At 39.9% G+C, this 21,540-nt stretch overlaps 1 protein-coding gene across 4 annotated transcripts in view; it reads left to right on the forward strand.

The window, feature by feature from the left end:
- THSD7A (thrombospondin type 1 domain containing 7A) overlaps positions 1-21,540 on the forward strand; it is a 437,038-nt gene that overhangs the window by 408,880 nt on the left and 6,618 nt on the right. For 3 of the 4 annotated variants that reach the window (XM_038392700.2, XM_038392699.2, XM_038392701.2), the window contains 6 exons: positions 3,554-3,699; positions 5,725-5,899; positions 9,084-9,257; positions 16,515-16,610; positions 20,407-20,489; positions 20,897-21,107. In XM_038392700.2, coding sequence (XP_038248628.1) covers positions 3,554-3,699; positions 5,725-5,899; positions 9,084-9,257; positions 16,515-16,610; positions 20,407-20,489; positions 20,897-21,107 — 885 coding nt within the window. The remainder of the gene's footprint in view (positions 1-3,553; positions 3,700-5,724; positions 5,900-9,083; positions 9,258-16,514; positions 16,611-20,406; positions 20,490-20,896; positions 21,108-21,540) is intronic. The other variant, XM_043509245.1, reaches the window with a different exon arrangement.

A 21,540-nucleotide genomic window follows, 5' to 3' on the forward strand; every position in this document is an offset into this window, starting at 1 on the left:
TGGATGCAAAACTATGGGGATCCACTTGACAAACCTTTTTTCACCTACTTACAGTGAACACAGGAGTAGAAAGGCCAAAAAGGGGGCTTTCTTTCTGCAAAAATTGTTGAATTTTTGAGATAAAGTTTTGCCCTGAATTGGGACAAAATATTAAAACTCCAAACATTTTCACAGAAAGGGATTTAAAAGAAAAGTTATATTTAGGAACAGCTGAAGTGCAATTTATCAACTTCCCAGCTGTATTAAGGGAAAACACTTGTCAATTTCACTGAAATTGACAAGAGGATTGCAGCCCAGCTACCAGAATGGCAGAGTCCAGCTACTCTATCTCACACCAATCTACACCCTGCCCCCTTCATCCAGGTTCAGGAACTAGAGATATGCTGCCCCTCCCCTAGAGCTAGGGGGAAAGCAGTGTGATTAACTCAAAAAAATTAATCGTGATTAAAAAAAATTAATCACGATCAATCGCAGTTTTAATTGCACCATTAAACAATAGAATACCAATGGAAAGTTATTACATATTTTGGATGTTTTTCTACATTTTCAAATATATTGATTTCAGTGATGACACAGAATACAAAGTGTACAGTGCTCACTTTATATTATTATTTTTATTACAAATATTTGCACTATAAAAATGGTAAAAGAAATAGTATTTTTCAGTTCACCTCATACTAATACTGTAATGCAATCTCTTTATCATGAAAGTGCAACTTACAAATGTAAATGGGGTTTTTTTGTTACATAATTACACTCAAAAACAAAACAATGTAAAACTTTAGAGCCCAAAAGTCCACTCAGGCCTTCTTGTTCAGCCAATTGGTAAGACAAACATGTTTGTTTACAATTATGGGAGATAATGCTACCCGCTTCTTATTTAAAAGTGAGAACAGGCATTCACATGGCAATTTTGTATCTGGCATTGCAAGGTATGTAGGTGCCAGATATGCTAAACATTCATATGCCTCTTCATGCTTCAGCCAGCATTCCAAAGGAAATGCTTCCATGCTGATGTTGCACGTTAAAAAAATGTGTTAGTTAAATGTGTGACTCAGTTCCCTGTGGGAGAATTGTATGCCTTCTGTTCTGTTTTACCTGCATTCTGCCATATATGTCATGTTATAGCAGTCTTCGATGATGACCCAGAAATCTTGTTCATTTAAAGAACACTTTCACTGCAGATTTAACAAAACACAAAGAAATTACCAATGTGAGATTTCTAAAGATAGCTACAGCACTCAACCCAAGGTTTAAGAATCTGACGTGCCTTCCAAAATCTGAGAGGGACAAGGTGTGGAGCATGTTTTCAGAAGTCTTAAAAGAGCACGCTCCTATTCAGAAGCTACAGAACCCGAACCACCAAAAAAAGAAGAACAATCTTCTGTTGGTGGCATCTGACTCAGATGATGAAAATGAACATGCATCAATCTGCACAGCTTTGGATTGTTATCGAGCAGAAACCATCGTCAGCATGAACACATGTTCTCTGGAATGGTGGTTGAAGCATGAAGGGACATATGAATCTTTAGTGCATCTTGCAACGCCAGCTATAACAGCCATGCAAATGCCTGTTCTCACTTTCAGGTGACATTATAAACAAGAAGCGGGCAGCATTATCTCCTGCAAATGTCTGAGCAATTGGCTGAACAAAAAGTAGGACTGAGTGGACTTGTAGGCTCTAAAGTTTTACGTTGTTTTATTTTTGAATGCAGTTATTTTTTGTGCATAATTCTACACTTGTAAGTTCAACTTTCATGATAAAGAGATTGCACTACAGTACTTGTATTAGGTGAATTGAATAATACAATTTCTTTTGTTTTTTAGAGTGTAAATATTAGTAATCAAAAATAAATATAAAATGAGCACAGTACACTTTGTATTCTGTGTTGAAATTGAAATCAATATTTGAAAATGTAGAAAACATCCAAAATATTTACATACATGGTATTCTATTATTGTTTAACAGTGTGATTAATCGCATTATTAATTGTGATTAATTGCGATTAATTTTTTTAATCGCTTGACAGCCCTAGTTTCATTTAATTTGTACTAAATTTGACTAAGCATTTCATTCTGATGAATTGGCATTTTTACAAAGAAACTTAGTTATGCACCTCTGTTCCCACTTTGTGGCCTGGGTGGGGAGGTTTGCTACAGTTCATAGCATAGTCCAGTTAATCTGGGAGCAGGATTTGCCTCTTGATAGCTAAGGGTACTTAATTCCAAATTCATAGTAACAAATTTAATTAAAAATAGACAGATAGGTGAATGGGGGTACTGTAAGGAATACAATTCTCCCACAGGGAACTGAGGCACAAATTTAACGAACACATTATTTTTTTAACGTGCATCATCAGCATGGAAGCATTTCCTCTGGAATGCTGGCTGAAGCATGAAGAGGCATATGAATGTTTAGCATATCTGGCATGTAAATACCTTGCAATGCCAGTTACAGTACATTTAATCCTGTGAGGTTATGAAGGTAGGTCAGTGTAATGTATTGTAGCACGTTATAAATCTACATATATTGGGTACTTAATTTTTAATGTTGTACTCTTTGCTTGGTTGTTATTTACTTGTTTTTACAATCCAATGCATTTTGGCTCAGTGCATGTATTTATTTGATTGAAGTTAAAACCCCACGAAAATATGGGTTTAATGGAACTCTTTGGAAATCCCTATCTATAGAGGAGATACAACCCACCACTACATTGCACATAAAAAAGTTCTTGTGGCTTCACTATATCATCTGTCTCAGAAATAAAATCTAATAGTCTGATATTGACCTAAGAGGAAAGAAACAGAATCACCCAAAAGGATGACTAAATACAAAATCTCTTCTTCATTCCATTATATAACTGCTTGAAATAGAATCTAGTCCTCAAACAGGCCTAGGTAGCATGTCACCCTCCATTGAACAGAAGATTAATGTCAGTTAAACCTATTATATTTTAATTTTCTTTAGGTCTGGGTGAAATATCCTCTGTCCCTTGAAAATTCTCCATTATAATAAATCCCAGGGAGACAAAGAAGATAAGTGGCAAGCTCCTTCTGAATGTAGACAATCAGCATCTTGTGAATCTGATACATTTCTAAATTTAATACAAGGAAAATGTTGTGGATTAGATACCCATATCATTCCTTCTTAGCAGCACAACTCCTGAACAGTGGAGAACCAAAAGTTCATCTCTCCACAGGGATGCCAAGAACAAAATACCAGATCAGGAAAGAGCACCTGTTTTTTCCCCAGGTGTCTCAACTAGAAAAGTATTATTTATTTATATTCTAGTAGAAACTTGATTTTCTAATCAAGGATCTCATTGTGCTAGGCACAGTACGCACAAATAACAACAAAGAAAGTACATATCTCAGAGTATTTACAATCCACACATCAAACAGGTCACAGCTGGTCTGCTGTGCAGTCCACTGTATTAGGTAAGAATAATGCTAACTTAAGCTTGTCACAGACCAATCTTGATGAGTCAATATATATGACCACCTCAAAGTTGCTTTCTCTCTCTCTTTCTCTCCTTCTCTCTCTCTTTTAAAGGAAAGATGATACGAAGAAGAATAGTAAATCAGCCTTTCCAGGGTGATGGGAGACCTTGTCCATCTCAGATAGAGCAATTCAAACCCTGCCCGGTAAAACCTTGTTATCGGTGGCAGTATGGCCATTGGGCTGAATGCAAAGTTGAGGTAAAAGATGCAATGGAGATCTGCAATTATTCTGTTCACTGCATCCAGGGATATTTGTGATATGCACATATATAATGTACAAAATATTTTAGCCATTTTATTCAGATCTTTCAATTCAGGAGCATAATAAAGTGGTTACCATTGGACACCATATATGCCAACCAGTACCACAGTTTGCCCTAGTTATTCCTATTCTAGGTACAGAGTAAAGCTCTGGTATCTGAGATATAACTATGTGGTAACTTAAATGGTTTGACAGCTGCCTATCTGAGAGAGTTCTCTGTCCAGAAAGAGTTTTCACTTATGATACTGCCACAATTTTAGTCAGTATAAATGCTCAAATTTTAGCTTCCTGGTCCTAAAAAGAGAGAACCTGCAGAGCATTGTCTGTGAGGGCACTATGGCTCTGGCACTTGCTCCCCTGAAATAGTCTGAATGATTGTCGTCTTCTTGCTGGGATTTGGGGAGGGCACTGATGGAGGTTTTGTGGGTGAGTTTGACATGCCAGGGTACAATCCAGACCAGAAGTGGGGGCTTCTGTCACCCCTGCCTTGCAACCTTGGGTGTCTTACAATGTCTTGCTGAAGTAGCTCCCACCTGGGCCACTCACAAACAGCCTTCCAGCATGCAAGCCACACCCAGAGTGTCTGTGTGTAAATGCAACCTGCCAGCCACACTTGGATTACATTTGGCTTTTAACAGCCTTGGTTATACTGCAGAATGACCCCAATATGCTCTCAGTCACAGATTTTTCCCCCAGAAATGTCTCTTGTGCTGCCCAGCTCTCTTCTGCACAGTCCAAATATACTAAATCCATTGTTTCTTTACGGGAATAATATACCCTAGTCTGTTATCTCAAATAGAGTTACCGAGACAGATTAAGTTAAACACATTGGATTATATAAAACAATAAAACAAGTTTATTAACTACAAAGAGAGAGATTTTAAGTGAGTACAAGTAATGAGGCATAAAAGTCAGAAATGGCTAGAAAAAGATAAAATGCTTTCTAGTGCCCAACTTAACTAACTGTGTTAGATTCAAGCAAAGTTTCTCACCACATGCTTCTAGCAGCATTATTGATCAAACTCTTCAGGTCAGGATCCTTTCCTCCCTCAGAGTCTGACGGCTGTTTGCTTTGTCATCTCAGGTGTAGAGAATGAGGTGGGCAGGGAGAGAGAGAGGGGTGTCTTAGGGTGTTTGCCCCTTCTTTTCATTGTTCTTTAGTCCCTTTTTGAAAACCAATTCCAGCTGAGAACCAGGAGACAGGCAGTCTGCTGGAGGAAGGATGTTCCCTGTTAGGCTTTTTCACCTGTGTGAACTGTATATTTTTCTCATCCCCTTTTTTGCTTGATGACTCTGTTTACTGCTTAAATGCAAATTAAGACAAGCATACACTCCTTTGTTCAGGACAGGTCTGTTTGACCACTTTGGTGCTATGTGAGTCTGAATATATCATACAGGGGAAATTTATAACTTTATGCATAAAGCTGCTTCACACATTATGTCATTATGTTACTGCTCAGCAAGTTATGAGTTTTCAGATGATACCACACAAGGCATACCTTGTATAAAGCATATACAGTAGTGTGTAGGATGTGAACATGGGTATATTTTGTCCCAGTGAGATATGGTATTTTTATCTTGTTTTGATTTATTAGATGGTTAATTTCATTTTGTTGTGTGTAAATAAGTCATTCTGCTGGAGGTTATTCCTTGTAAAGGACTGCTGCTTTAAATTATTGTTGTTATTATTATTATTATTATTATTGATTAATTATTGTTATTATTTCAATTGGAAAAATACTGATTATTATTTTAATGACATCCACTGTGCTTCCCTATAAAAATGACTAGGTGTCTTTCCCGGTCTGAAGCATTAAATGCTACAGGACCTAAATTGGCTTTATTTTTCAAACCATCAGCATTAAATAAAGTAACAATAATCAGAAAGTCAGATCAGCTTTGATTTAACCACTGAAGACTTCTTTTTCTCTCCAACATTTGTGCATCCTCTCCCTTTCCAGGATGCTCAGTGTGGAGAGGGGACAAGAGTCAGGAACATTTCGTGTGTGGTCTATGATGGATCCACTGAAGATGTTGGCAAAATAGTAGATGAGGAATTCTGTGGAGAAATTGAGCCTATTATTGATGGCAATAAGAAGATGGTACTTGAGGAAACCTGCACCCTTCCTTGTCCAGGTAACAAACTTGTTCAGATATGTGTTGTTGCATTTCAAGATTGGTCAACCTGGGATGGCCTACAGTACGAAGGAAAAAGATGATTAGCCACAGGTTGTAAGTGTTTACCACATTCACCTATTGAACTAAAGGAATTACTTTTTATCAGTAGTTTCACAAGAGTGACCGTACTTTGTGATACTAATAAAACAGTGACTAGGGAAAGGAATACATGAATTTACAAATGTTTTTAAAATAATGTTTGGCATAGACTACTCCAGTAGGCATTTTACTTTTGAACAATTGGCACAAAAATCATAAATGTTACTTTACCACACAAGAAGTAAAGTGTTAATTTGAATATGAGAAGAATTCATTTCATGGATATTTAAATAAGACTGTCCAAAAAATAGAGGGTTTGGTGTTTAAATATTCTTTTTAAGCATGTGAACAGCTTTTTTTATTAAACAGAATCAGGGTCTAATACTTTTGTTTGTTTTTAATGGAATTGAGGAAATAGACCAAGGAGGTTTAATGCTTGTTTAAATAAGGTCACACTGGGGGCCAAGGAATGTTTTTCTGAGAAAATATCATTCTTAGTCCCTCCACTAGCAACAAACGCATGACACTCACATTGACCCAACAGACTGTATCTAAAGGCGCTGTTGTGGTTTGTCAGATCTGTGACCCTCATACTAAGAAGGATTAAGAAGAGACCATAACAGCTGTTAAAGATGAACTGCAAAGGTTTTGCTGAAAATTAAAAACCTGTCTGTAAGTTCCAAAAGGGGGGCAGATGTAACTGTTGTTGTTAAAGTAATTAGTGCTGTAGTATTGGAAGTATTGATTAGTTCCTTCTGTTCCCAAGAAATTTCAGATATAGATTTCCTGTTTTTTCTGCCAAAGCACATCTCATCACAATAGCCATTCCATACCAAGCCTGTATCTTCATTGCTTCACAACTCTTTCAAACCTATTCCTTTTGGACTGAAATTTAGTGCGTCTTGGCAACAGTCCAAAGGTGAAATTTTCTAGAAATCTCTTGAGCTGTTTGAGTTCTAAGATGTGTGTCTATATTTTGCAGTCATCTAAAAGTGCAATTAGCTATTTCATTGACATAGCACTTTTCATCCCAAAGAATCCTGCACCACTTCACAAACTGAGTTTGAAACCATGAGCAAAAATCCTATTCATTTGAATGAGAGCAAGCAGACAGCTGATACCCCTGGTTGAGAACCATTTCTCTGTATGTGTAGCCCTGGGGGTACGCAGAGGTCTTTCAGGGGGCACATCAACTCTAGATATTTGCCTAGTGTTACAACAGGCTACATAAACAGCACTAGCAAAGTCAGTGCAAACTAAAATTTCATACAGACAATGACTTGCTTATACTAATCTCTCCTCTGTTTTTTCCACCAAATGCATCCGATGAAGTGAGCTGTAGCTCACGAAAGCTTATGCTCTAATAAATTTGTTAGTCTCTAAGGTGCCACAAGTACTGCTTTTCTTTTTGCTCTATATACTATAGCTTCAGTTCTCAAACTGTGGGTGAGTTCATTTTAATGGGATTGCCAGGACCAACATTAGACTTGCTGGGGCCCAGGGCAGAAAGCTGGGGCCCAAGCCCTGCTGCGTAGGGCCAAAGCCAAAGCCTGAGTTTTTAAGTGAGGTGAAACTTGTAGTACGCAAGGCAAATCAGACTCCTGAAAGGGGCACGGTAGTCCGGAAAGCTTGAGAACCACTGATATAGAGCACTCCACTCACTAATGTGAAAAGGAGAGATTTTGACCAAGGACATCACTACTCTTACTAAAAGTCTCATTAATGTCAATGCAGAGGAGACACAGCTATGGTTTCCCCAAATTTAAGAAATATTTTAATTAACAAATTGTGTACCGTCAATACACAGTTCTGCTTTCTAATAGAAAATCAAAACACTAAAGTGGTATAAGATACTCCATTTTGTAACTGATTGATTTTGTTCATTAAATTTAAGAAACATAGTTGTTCATTGCTCGGCCTTTAAATTTTGCAGAACAATGACCTTTGTTTGAGCAACCTCGCGTTTAGCCAAGGAGAATAACTACCCTGTGGGGATGTGCTAATGATACACTCTAACTAAGTTTTCCAAAAATCACTTCCTGCTCTCCTATTATACATACATCAGTTCTTCAATAATTCATTTCTTTACATGATTTCTTAATGTCAGCAAATAAAATTCCTTCATTAATTAGGCATCCGGTCAACATGGTGCTTATTATATTTGCTGTCAGCATAATGTAAGGTAACATGAATTTTTAATGGTCTTTTTGCTGAAATAATTAAAGCTAAAGAGGGTCATTTACAAGTCTCTTTGTGTTTTAATTTTCTATACATCTTTTACACAGCAATATTATCAAAACTGTCTTTACACCATGCTTCAGACTTCCTTAAAATAGTCGCTAGGCTGATGTGAAAATTAATGTTTGTTAGTGTGATTTTATTCACAGTCTTGATTTATGTATTTGATTTATTCATCAGTCTTGAACCATAAGATAATATAGTTTGTATATTCCTACCATCATAGAATTTAGAGATGACATTTTATATCACCTGTTGCCAATCTCATTTCTGACAAGAAATGTTCCCCATAGTAAGAGCTTTTTCCAGTCTACTTCCCTAATACATTTAAATAATAATGGACTGTTTCCTACAAGTGGAGCAGAATGAGCAAGAATTAACTTTTACTTTCCAACTGGCTCTATATACATTGTCGTCTTCTAAGCTTATAGAAAGTAAAGTTTATCATGAAGATAATTTGGAAAAATAAGTTGGAGCACAGCATACAGTGCCTTTCCATTTGTGAAAGGCCAAATGTTGAATGCAGTTTTTGTCAGAGACTGAAAATGAAAGCAACTTAGTACTGCTGTGGAAATGCTACAGTTGCTTGGAATGCTTCAGCATAAATAGGGTTTTGTAACACTTCAATTTCCTTAAAGAATCATTTCTTTTGTACAGAAATTAAAATAAGCTGGTGTTCTGTCACCTATATTTTCATAGGATGAAGGTAACTATGGGTCTAAATGGAGAAATATTCTTTACTAATTAATGAGGCAGAGTTAAAAGGCATTATTTGGATCAGAACTTTCTATGGCCTTTTCAGGTAGTATTCAGAACTCCCCTGGTATGAACTCTTCAGCTTTGTTACATCATTGTTGTTGGACAGGTGATTGTTACTTGAAAGAGTGGTCAGAATGGAGCCTTTGTCAGCTGACCTGCGTTAATGGAGAAGATCTTGGCTTTGGAGGGATACAAGTCCGATCCCGGGCAGTGATCATTCAGGAATTAGAGAACCAACACCTCTGTCCAGAACAGGCTTTGGAAACAAGATCATGTAACAGTGAGTATCAAAACACAGAAAATAGGTGACCACTATTTTAACGTAAGATGAATAAGACTTTTTCTTGGCCAAATTTTGGTTGTGAGGTTGAAAAATATTGCAAATATTAGTATTTGCATGGACAGCTGCTTTGTAATTTCATCCAAAAACTTCACAAATCTATGCCAATCTCCTATTATATTTTAATTGTAGAGTCAATTCTTAAATTTCATGGTATTTTTTTTCAAAATGTCTTTGATTCTTTTTCCTCAATAATTGACTTTCATTTTATAGCAAAACTTATTAACCTGTAGTATTTCTGCCTCAATGTTTAACAGAAGTGACAAAACAAAACAAAAATTTACTATATTCTCTCATTCTCTTGTACTATTTTCTTTATTTTATTAATTATCTGACAATAACACCAGTGGGTCCCAACTGTGCTTGCTGCTGTTCCCATTCATTAGCAGAGTCATTCCCTGCCCATAGAGCTGTCAATCTAAATAGGCAAAACAGACAAAGGAGAGATAAAGGAAGTATTAAAGGAGACACAAAGAGAAACTGAAAAATTAAGTGACATGTCCAAGGTCACACAGGATATCTGTGGCAGAGGTGGGGATTCAGCACAAATCTGCTGAGTAGAGCTGGGTGAATTTTTTTTAACTAAGCTTTCTGACCAAAAATGCAGATTCAGGTCAGCTGAATTATTTCATGAATTCTGCTGAATTTGCCAAACATTTCAACACTTGAAATGAAATATTTGATTTTTCAAGCCAAAACAATTTTTCATATCAAAATTTCCTCCAATTTTATAAAAATTAAAAAAGCTTGAAAGCAAAAGGATTTGTTTTGTTTTGTGTTGAACCAAATGTTTTGTTTCATTTAAATTTTTTTTTTTTACTTTTTGGAACTGACAGAGGACCAAAAGATCAGATTTTGTTTGACTGCTGGTCCCTATGCCTACATGATGTGGGTACACATGCTCTCCATGAGACCAGAAGATTCTTCAAAAGTTGGCCCATACCTGCACCCTACTCTAAGCTGCTACAAGCTGAGGGTGTAAGGAGCAGCTCACACTACCAAGCTAAAAACAAACTGTGTAGACAGTGCTAAAGTTGAGGCTAGTGCTAGAGATCAAGCTGTGAAGCCTAGAGAGGCGGCTGGGCTTCAGAACCTGAGCTCCTGCCTGGACCGCAGCATTTACATAACTATTTTTAGTGTGATAGTGTGAACCCTAGTCTGCCGACCTGGACTGGGATGCTTGCTGCTGTGACTGTGTAGTTGTACCTTAGACAATTTGGCACACACCAGCTACCTGTGCCTGACCCTGAAGAGGACTGAAAAATTATTTTGTTCCCTCCAGGAGGACAGAATATTTGTTTTCCTACCCTAACTGGAACTCTCTCATAGTCCAGAAAGTCCTCGATTGAAACAGGTTACCTCAGTCTAGATCCACCCCTCCAGATAAAGATGGAAAGACACTAGATCTCCTCAGCAGAAAGAACTTTTCATCAGCCAGCCTACTACTCCACATAGCAATTACCAGACATTCATGTTGAAACATGATTTTATTAATTAGCATAAACTGCCAGAATTAGCTGATAAACTGCCACAGAAATGTAGGCCACAATTCCAGGCAATCCTGTACGAAAGGAAACTGGTTGCCAGATCATCACTCCAAGTGTCACTTGATGTAGTGCACCTGCCCCCTGACAACCTTGGTGGTTATAAGGCAAGCTTCTTGGTTGCAGTCTTCAGGATTCTCCAAGGAGGTAGAAGACCTCTCTTTTGAGGGAAACAACCCGTTTAGTGAGAAACAGATCACTGCTTCAAGGACTCTGCTGTGAAATTCTGCTCATCAGGATATACACCTTGGCACCCTGTGGGAAATACTCTAGGTCATTTCCTCATAGATACTGTCTGACCCCTTAGCCTTTTAACATCAGAAAGCCTATGAGGGCTTGTCTAAACTACCAGGTTTTGTTGACAAAACTTATGTCGACACCCAAAAGTCGACAAAACAAAAATCGCCAAAGGGTGTTCACACTTGCTCTCTCTGTCGACAGATCATGTCCACTTTGGGGACACTATCATCGACAGGGTGAGCAATGCACCATAGGTATGTATCCCACAGTGCAAGTGTTGTGGGAAGGAAGAGCTGATCCCTGGGCACCTTGGGATTCTCTCTCTCCGAGTTCTCCCACAGCCCCCTCAGCTGCCGAGAGCAGCATCATGAGTAGCTCTGTGAGCTCTCCGTGCTGAGGAATGGCAAGGCAGCACAGCAATCTGTCCCCCTCCCGCTGCAGCAGAAGTCTGCCTGCTGCTGAGTTCCTAGTGCTGGACAGACCAGGAGCATGCCAACTTTCTCTTTGTTGGTTCCCCAGGTGGAGCAGCACACAAATATTTCCCAGAGCTTTGAAAGGGGAGGGGCGCATGTCTGCAGAGATCAAAACACTGAGCAGAGCAATCAGGGCAGGCATTTTGGGATCCTGGCAGGAGCCTGTTCTGTGGACAAAACAATCAGCAATGTCTACACTGGCTCTTTGTCGACAATAAAAGGAGGGGAAAAGACAAAAGTCTCTCGTAGAGGTGGAAGTTTTTTGTCTCCAAAACTGGGCGTTTTTCACAAAAAAAAAGTCCCATTGTAGTACATATGCTCTTTCTGTTTTGTCAGTAAAAGGCAGTTTTTGGTGACAAAACTTGCCAGTGAAGACAAGCCCTGAGCCTCTTAAGAGGCACCAGTTGGTGCAGCATAGAAGACAAACAGAACCCCCACCATCCCTTCTTCAGTCCTATCCAAGAAGACATTTTGATAGGGCACTTGAGCACCATCACTCCCTGTACCTTCCCCACTTCAGTGTCCACCTCACCTGTTTCCTCCCAATGCTGGCAGCATATCACACCAGCCAAATGGGTCTCAGACATCATCTTGAATCAGCTATCCAATAACATTCCTTGTTACTCCTTCTCCAAATCTCCCTTCCGGTCTGTTCCATGAGAGGATTCTCAGACAGAAGGTGGACTCCCTAATCCAGGTAGGAGCAATGAAGCCAGTACCCCTCAACACAAAGGGAAGGGCTTTTACTCCAAATATTTCTTCATCCCCAAAAGAAGGGGGACTGGAGACCCATCCTCAGACAGCTAAATGTCTTCATTCACCATTCAAGATACAGGATAATTATATTTCCCCTAATAATCCCCTCCCTAAATTAAATTGACTGGTGCACCTCTCATTGTGAAGGATGCCTATTTTCATATAGACCTTCACCCAGTGCACAGGATACTCCTGTGGGTTACGATGGGCCTAAAGCACTTGCAATACAGAGTGCTTCCCTTTGGTCTCTTGACAGCCCTGAGGGTTTTTACGAGGGTACTGTCCATGCATACCTGTGTCAACGAGGCAGGCCAATATTTCCTACCTGGACAATTGGCTCCTCACGGGGCAGTTGTATCAGGAAGTGCAGGTAGCAGTTACCTCTTTACTCAACCTCTTTCACTGCTTGGGGACTTCAGGTAAATCCAAAAAAGTCCAGTTTTAGAATTTTTAGAATTTATTGGTGCAAATCTGTTACACCCAAAGTTAGCTTACCTCAAGACAGATTCTTTCCAATGAGGGACCTCATCCCCCAACTTTGACTCAGCCCCCAGATGACAGTCTGGTTCTGCCTGGTCCTGCTAAGCCATATGGCCTCATGTGACCCCCCCCCCCACCAGGTTTCACCTACGATGCCTCCAGGCACTGTTGTGGATGGTCTATGCTCTGAGCAGGAGCTTCCTGGATACGCAGGTCACACTTCCTCAGATTGTCCTGATGTCACTCACCTGGTGGGAAACAAAGGACAATGTCTATATAGGGTTGCCTTTGTTCCTGCATTGCCCACAAAGACACTCATTATGGATGCCTCCCTAATGGGATGGAGAGCATATGTGGACGACCATACAGCTCAGGGTTTCTGGACTCCACAAGAGTCTACACTGCATATCAGTCTTCTTGAAGTTTGGGCAGTGCACGAAGCATGTGAGATATTGCTGTCCTTCATCCAGTCCATGCACTTCTGGATCAGGTTGGACAATGTGACTAGTTTATTACTTAAATAAGGGGGAGCAAAATTTGCCCCACTCTTCAAAGATACAATCAACCTGGAATTGGTGCATCCAGCATCAGTTTACCCTATTGATAGTGCTGCATTCAGCTGCAGAGTCAGTGTAGCCCCAGACGCAGCCTCCGAGCTGGGCAGCTCTGCATTTGCAGAAATGGGTTGGGGGGAGTGGCACATCTGGGTCTCCTGTCTTAGAATAGAAGTAGGACCATTCATCCCAACTTGGTGTCCCTCCATCTGGTAGCCTGGTTTCTGGATGGACAATGAATTTAGAGAGATTGTGCTCACAAGAGGTCCAGTTTATCCTTAATAATATCAGGAAACTCTCTCCATGGATATGTATTGCTGCCAAATGGAAGCAATTCTCCATTTGGTGTCAGCAACATCACTTACCCCCATAAGGAGTCTGGGATCCCTCTTATCCTGTGCTGTCTTCTCTCCTTGAAGAAATTGGGCCTATCCATCCGTTCACTGCATGTACATTTTTCAGCTATTAATGTCTTTCATCCTCCAGTGGAAAACTGCTTGGTTTTCCACTATCCCCAGCCATGAAGTTTCTAAACGGCATTATCAGAACATTCCCACTGCTATTGAAACTTGCTCCTATCTGGGACGTGAACTTGGTGGTATCAGCTCTTGTGAACCTGCCATTCGAGCCTTTGGCCTCTTGCTCCCTCCTACATTTGTCTATGAAAGTTGCCTTCCTAACTGCAATCATCTCTACTGGGAGAGTGGATGAGCTTGGGTCCTTTATGGCAAATCTTCCTTACATGATGTTTCATAGGCATAAAGTATTCTTGAGTTTGCATCCCAATTTCATCACAAAGGTTCCTTCTTAACTTCACCTGAACCAAACAGATCACCTGCCTAATCATCTACCCAAAGCCTATAATAACAGGAAGGACAAGCAGCGACACTCCCTGGATGTATACAGGGTTCTAGACTTCTACTTGCATCAGAGTAGGCCCTTTTGGGAGCCTCTGAGGTTCTTCATATCCATAGCTGAGGAAATGGGGAGGAAAGCAACCTCTTCCCAAACCTCTCCAATTGTGTCCTCCTTTGCTATGAACTTATGGAAGCCCCTCCACCTCAGATTTTCAGGATTCATTCAACCATAGTCCAAGCTGCCTTGTTGGCATTCCGACGAGGAGATATGCAGGGCAGTGACTTGGGGGTCCATTCACACTTTCACTAAGCACTATACCCTGGTTCAGGCTTCTGCAGAGGATGCTTCCTTTGGTTCAGTGATCCAGCGATCTGTGGTTCAGGACTCTTCCTTGCACCCTCATCCTCAATGAGCACTGCTTGAGAGTGACCCACACTGAATATCCATAGGGACCAAATAGCGGATACTTACCTTATAGTAACTGGAGTTCTTCAAGTCATGTGGTCCCTATGGGTATTCCACGACCAACCCTCCTTCCCTTCTGCTCACATCCTCATGTTGTTTGTGGTAGAGTAGAGTAGGGACTAAAGGAATGGTCAGTCCATGATGCCCCTTATGCCCTCAGTTCAGAGCACAAGGCGGTATAAGGGTGCAGGCATAGACCAACAGACACTGCTGTTGAAGAGTTTTTTTGGTCTCAGATGCATGGAGTGCATGTGCACCCACAGTGAACACCCATAGAAATCATACATCTTGAAGAACTTAGGAAAGTATCCTTCCTTTATTGGCCCAGCTCTACTCCTGAGTTCCAGTCCAGTGCCTAAATCATACAACCATCTTTTTCAGAAATAACCTGTCAACTTCATTAGAGTAAGAATACAACTTTGTATCGCTCCATAGACATGTACAAATGAGAGCGCTAGAGTTAATCGCATTCTTAAAAGCTTAGCTGGATCAGGGCCAGAGTGCTGAGCACATTGAAGGATAGAGCCTGAAATGACTGATGGAGTCCTAATACTTATTTACTAGTATATATAGTTTCTATCACTACTTCTGGTGGGTGCTGCAAGTTTAGAAATAATATAAATGTGACCCTTAGTGGGCAAGCAAAATCACACACCCCACCCACCTACTAGTCACTCCCACCCTCCACCTACTTACCACTGGAATTTGCATCTAAAAGAGAAATAATGGCTTGTTTCCTACTTAAATAATTATTGTGGGCTACTATTTAATTTAAAGACTATTTCTACTACAGTAGTCCCTAAAGGCCCCACCGAAGATAGGACCCCATTGTACATACTGTACATACATATTGTAAGAGACAGTCCCTGAGTCAAAGAGCTCACAGTCTAAATAGGCAAAGGGTGAGAAAGGAAACAGAGAGGCACCGAGAGATGAAGTAACTTCTGGCCAAACTCACACACAAGGTCTCCTGACTTCCAGTCCAGTGACCTCTTCTTTAAACAAATGCTAGGGCTCAACTGTCCTTAGGGTCATTTCCTCATTTCTCACAAGTGCTTTATTTCAGTTAATCATCATAGATATTTACAAATGTAAGGAGTGCCAGGTCTATAGGTTAAAAAGGGTCAATCTCTTTACACAATATTTATAGTAAATGTGCATGAAGTGTTTAAAAACACTAAGGGCATGGCTACACTAGAGCTGGAAGATGTACATGTCAGCTCCAGGAGGCATCCCTGCACTAGTTCTGTCCGAGCTAGAAATGTACCCCTGGAATTTACACCTTCCAGCTCTAATGTAGACATATCCTAAGTGCCATTTACTGCCCTTGATCCATGTGCAGAACTTACTGTGGGCAGTGAACAGTAGTTGTGTCCACCCAGTTCAAGGACAATATGGTGGCCCTAAGTAATCAGGACACAGTCATACGTTTGTAGTCCATTTCTGCTTTGCACATATGTAACTCCCATTAGCAATAATAAAAATTATCCAAGAATAGAACCAATACAGTTTTTATAGTGCTAGATACTTCTTCTGTAGCTATAATTATTGCAATAGAGATAGCTATTCAATATGAAAACAGAGAAAGGAAAACAAAGTTACAATAGTTTCAGAAGCATATTTGATGTATTGTTTTATTTGAATTGTCTCCAAAACTTCATAAAAATAAGATTTGCTTATAATAAAACAATGGGTTTTTCCCCCTGGATTGTGGTTTTATTTACATGTCTGATCTGCTGGTAGATATGTCTGTCAATGCTAAGTAACACTGCATTTTCCCGGGGCTTTGTACAGTATTTCTGTTAGTGTCAATGCTTTACATGGCAGATGGTCAGTGTCACGAATACAAGTGGATGGCTAGCCCCTGGAAGGGATCTTCTCGGACAGTATGGTGCCAAAGATCAGATGGTTTAAATGTTACAGGTAACTATTATTTTTATTTTTATTACATAGAAATCAGGCCATAAAAGAATAAAAAGGAGTGGAGACATTGCTGCTCTTGTAAAAGGACTTGCAAATAATTATCAAATATTATATTTTCCAATAACAATAAAGAGTAAAAATTCAGTATTATTACTATTTTATGATCTTTATTTGGCATAGTTTTATTTCAAATCATCTTATTATTCCATGGCTGGAAGTACTTGAAAGACCTTTTTCCAAAACTCGACTGATGACACTATGCAAAACCTACTGCTAGAGGGTAACTATAAAATAATGCCATTCTCACTGCAGCCTGAATATTTTACATTCTACTTTTCTAAAATGTTTTTTGTCCACAAGCTTTAGGATTTCAAATCTCAGTGGTTTCCCTATTACACAAAGATCTTTTTATACAAATATGTATAGCATGTATGCATGCAATATATATGTGTGTGTTTAATATATATACATATGCGTGCATGCACAGAGGGAGAAAGAGAGCTTCATGGTCTATAAGATGTTAAAATAATAAGAATCTGACATGAGGCCTGTGAGTTAAATTCATGAGTCTAATTCATACTTTTGCACCAAGGTGCTAAAGTCGTCTGAGAAACATTACTTTGTGCATTTTGCTATTTGTGGTGTAATAGCCAGGTACAAAAGGGTAAATTAAGGAAAGTTCTGAGGTCTCTGACTTGAAGAAAAATGTAGTCTATTTTCTTTATATGGGTACATCAGACTCCGAGCTTTACTTAATCTTAATTTCTTTAACTATTTATATGATTTCATAAGCATATGATCAGTATCAATCAACTGAATGCATACAAATGGAACTTTAATCCATGGATTGTTGACATAACCAATCTGAATGACTCTGAAGTAACTGTTACTGTCTGTCATGTCATTGGAACTCTAATCAGTGTATTGTCACCACAAAATATTTAATAATCCTTTGGAGCCATCAAGTATCTTTTCAGAGTAGCAGCCGTGTTAGTCTGTATTCGCAAAAAGAAAAGGAGTACTTGTGGCACCTTAGAGACTAACAAATTGATTAGAGCATAAGCTTTCTGCATCCGATGAAGTGAGCTGTAGCTCACGAAAGCTTATGCTCTAATAAATTTGTTAGTCTCTAAGGTGCCACAAGTACTCCTTTTCTTTTTGCAAGTCTCTTTTGTAAGTGTTAATTGGCATTTGTAAAAATGTAAAATGTATCCTCGTCACACTGGGTATTGCAAGCCCAGTCTGTATGCATATTATAAATCCATACAAAATTGTGTTAGCAGCTTCTAGGCTCGTACAATTTTTAATTTCAGTAATTTGGTCATGTACGTTTTTCCTTAATTTATGCCATGCACTAGTATCCTTCGATACTTATAAAGTGCTTTGTAAAACTGAATCCATTTGGGAGCTGTAAAGTTGTAAATGAAATTTTGTGCGGGGGGGACACACATCTTATTCTTTTGATTTGGTTTATTCTGCTGCTAATTATTATTATCTGCCTGGTTTCCTACCAGCTGACCTGCTTAGCACCCAGGCTTGTGGGTCAACAGCCGTGGGTAGTTTGCATGCTGACCTGCCTTGGAGTCAGGAGCCCCAGGGCTTCCAGGGTTCATGATCCAGGGCGGACTGCCCCAGGGCCAGGGCTGTGTTCCCTTTCACAGAAATTTTCTAAATGTTTTGGATTTTATCATAGAAATGTAGGGCTAAAAGGGACCTTGAGAGGTCATCTAGGCCATCCCACTGTTTTGAGGCAGGACTTAAGACCATCCCTGACAGCTGTTTGTCTAACCTGTTCTTAAGAACCTCCATTGCCAGGGATTCCATAACCTCTCTTACTAACCTAGTCCTGTACTTAATGATCCTTATAGTTAGAAAGCTTTGTTCCGAATTTGGAAATATAGAAGTCCTCCAAAACTGGGTCAGTTTTCTCCACCCAGCTGTAAATAAAATCTTATATGAGCACTTGTCTGGTTGACCAATGGGACTTCAGGACATGCTTAAGTACTTTCTTCAGATGGCCTCTTATGCATTGAACACAGAAGACTAAGGATCAGATAGGGAACTTTTAGGCCCACCAAATATATGTTCAAAGTGTTGGGTATGCTTTACAGTACCATCCACAGACCTCATTAAGACAGGGGTGGCCAACCTGTGGCTCCAGTGCCACATGCAGCTCTTCAGAAATGAATATGCAGCTCCTTGTATAGTGACTGACTGTGGGGCTGGAACTACAGGCGCCAACTTTCCAATGGGCCACTGCTCAACCCCTGGCTCTGCCACAGGCCCTACCCCCATTCCACCCTTTCCCACCCCCTCCCTGCCATGCCTTCACTCCTCCCCCTGAGCCTCCTGCATGCCACAAAACTGCTGATCAGGAGGTGCAGGTAGGGAGGGGGAGGTGCTAATCGGCGGGGCTGCTGTTGAGCAGGAGTCGCTGGGGGCGGGAGGGGGAGCTGATGGGGGCTGCTGACATATTACTATGGCTCTTTGGCAAGATACATTAGTAAATTCTGGCTCCTTCTCAGGCTCAGATTTGCCACCCCTGCATTAAGAGATCAAATCTGACCTCAGATACAGATACTGCCCCCGGCCTTAATTTCAGTAGGATTGCATATGTTCTTGTAAGAACAGAACGTGGCTCGGTGTCAACCTGTTGCTGAGAGTACTGTATTTCTTTGCAGCTACCTATTATTTGGTTGGGTCTGAAATAGTTTATTTTTATTCATATATATTCAAATATTGCATGGTAAATTATATTTCCATTTGTATTTATTTACACAGATTTTATTTAGTCTGTCCCAATATAGTTCTGAATAGTTGTTTGTTTGTAGTTCATTTAGGATGGTGTTTTCACAGATTCATTAACTCAGATTGAAATGGGTGATGAGGCAGCTCTTTTTTTCTGTGGCTGTCAGGATGATTGACACTTTTGTTACATGGGTGCTTGCAGGCATGTGCCTGGTACACACACCAGCGTGTAAAATTGTATTCCCTATGGATGGGCAACATTTCTTATGGCAGGGTTTCCTTTATTCATCATCAGCCCTCCTGTTAACTCCTGGCTTTATATAACTGCATCTAACTGCATCTTCTGTGGGAGTGACTATAGTCACTTATCAGGATTTCATCATCATTTCACACCAATATAAGGGTGTAATTACTTTGGGAGATTTGGGACATACTGCAGGCAGGTTACAATGGGTGGCCTCTAAATGTAAAAATTTTAAACTGCTTGGTACACTGCCCTCTTTTCCAGGACAAAAGGAATTAGATAAACCTTTTAGATAAATTAATGGAAAAAAACAAAATATGCAGAGGAAAAAAACGAGCTTTAATGTTTTCCCCATATAAAGCACCCTGTACAAAAATTACATAATGTTTCATGGCTGTCATGCAAGTACTAGTTAAAGCCATGACTACAAGAACATGATTACCCCTGAAAAACAAAATGCCCCCCCCCCCCCGCCAAACACACACACAAGCATTAACTATGGCTTGAGCAATCCATAAAAGATACATAAAAGTGTTTGGCATGTCTTATAAAGTGCAGATCAATACAAATAAATCTGCCTACAAGAATTCATGCAGGACTAAGAAAGCCATCCTCCTCCTGCTTTGGTACAGTAGTATCATCCTAAATTCACACAAGCAAGAAAGTTCCTTGTGATTTAATAAAAAAAAAAAAAAAAAAGGTAACTTGTGACATGCTGTATCAAGTACCATTTCATGGCTGAAGTCAGTAATTTCAGTGGGGGTGAGGTGCTATTGTGTCAAAATCTGATTTTGTATCCTACAGGGGGCTGTTTAGTGATGCGCCAACCAGATGCTGACAGGTCATGTAACCCACCGTGCAGTCAATCCCATTCTTACTGTAGCGAGGTATGTGTCACTGCATTGGAACAACGTTGTTTCAGTACCCTTACTGTACACTACAACACAAAAATAGTGAAGGCTAAAAGCCTTTATATATGAAAAATAGTACATAGCTCCTCATTAGTTTTCAAAATATTTTGCACAATAGAATCATGATTACTGAAGCATTTTCAGAGCTCTCACTAGTGTTATTTTTTTTAATCCACCTCAAAACATTAATCCTTCTCATTAAATATGTAAACTTGCACTGCTTTGATTCAATAGGAGATGCCACACAAATATGTCCAGAGGTGCCCTCTGGCTAGTGCTCATCGAAACAATCTTCTCTTCCAGTCATCAATGTTGTCATGATTTATAGCACTCAGAGAGCTGTGTGTTTCTGCTACACAGTGTAAAACACTTGTTCCCTACAGACTAGAACGTGTGGTTGTGAAGAAGGGTACACTGAAGTAATGTCCTCTGATGGCACACTCCAGGAGTGCACACTCATCCCTGTGGTAGCGATCCCCACAATGGAGGACAAAAAAGGAGATGTGAAAACCAGTCGAGCTGTGAATCCTACCCAGCCATCCAGTAACCAGTCAGGACGAGGAAGGACCTGGTTTCTGCAGCCTTTCGGGCCAGGTGAAGTCATTACATGAGCATTTAGTGATGCTAAGTACTGCCACAGCATTCGGTATTTAAGCTGCTCTGATGCCAAAAGTCATTAAACGTTTATTTAACAATGCAGTCATCTGCAAGGATTGAACAAAAAGAAAGAGACATATATACCCCACCCTTCACTGCTGCTGCTGCATCAGCATATTTAATTAAACCGTATATTACAGAAGGGATAGAATTTTCTTCCCTGATATTTCTTGTTTGAAATTTTCCAGTGAGAAGAACTGGAAATACTGTAGAGGGAAAATACTGTGAAAGGCCTGGGAAGTAGTCACAGTTCGCAGCACTTACTGGATATGCGATTAAGCAATCGGGGTTAAAAATATGACTGAGATAACTCAGGAGGTCGGAACACTCTCTAAAGACTATAAGGACCTGGATGCCTTTTTTCCCCACT

This window comes from Dermochelys coriacea, chromosome 2, assembly GCF_009764565.3.
Source record: "Dermochelys coriacea isolate rDerCor1 chromosome 2, rDerCor1.pri.v4, whole genome shotgun sequence".
Taxonomy (NCBI): Eukaryota; Metazoa; Chordata; order Testudines; family Dermochelyidae; genus Dermochelys; species Dermochelys coriacea.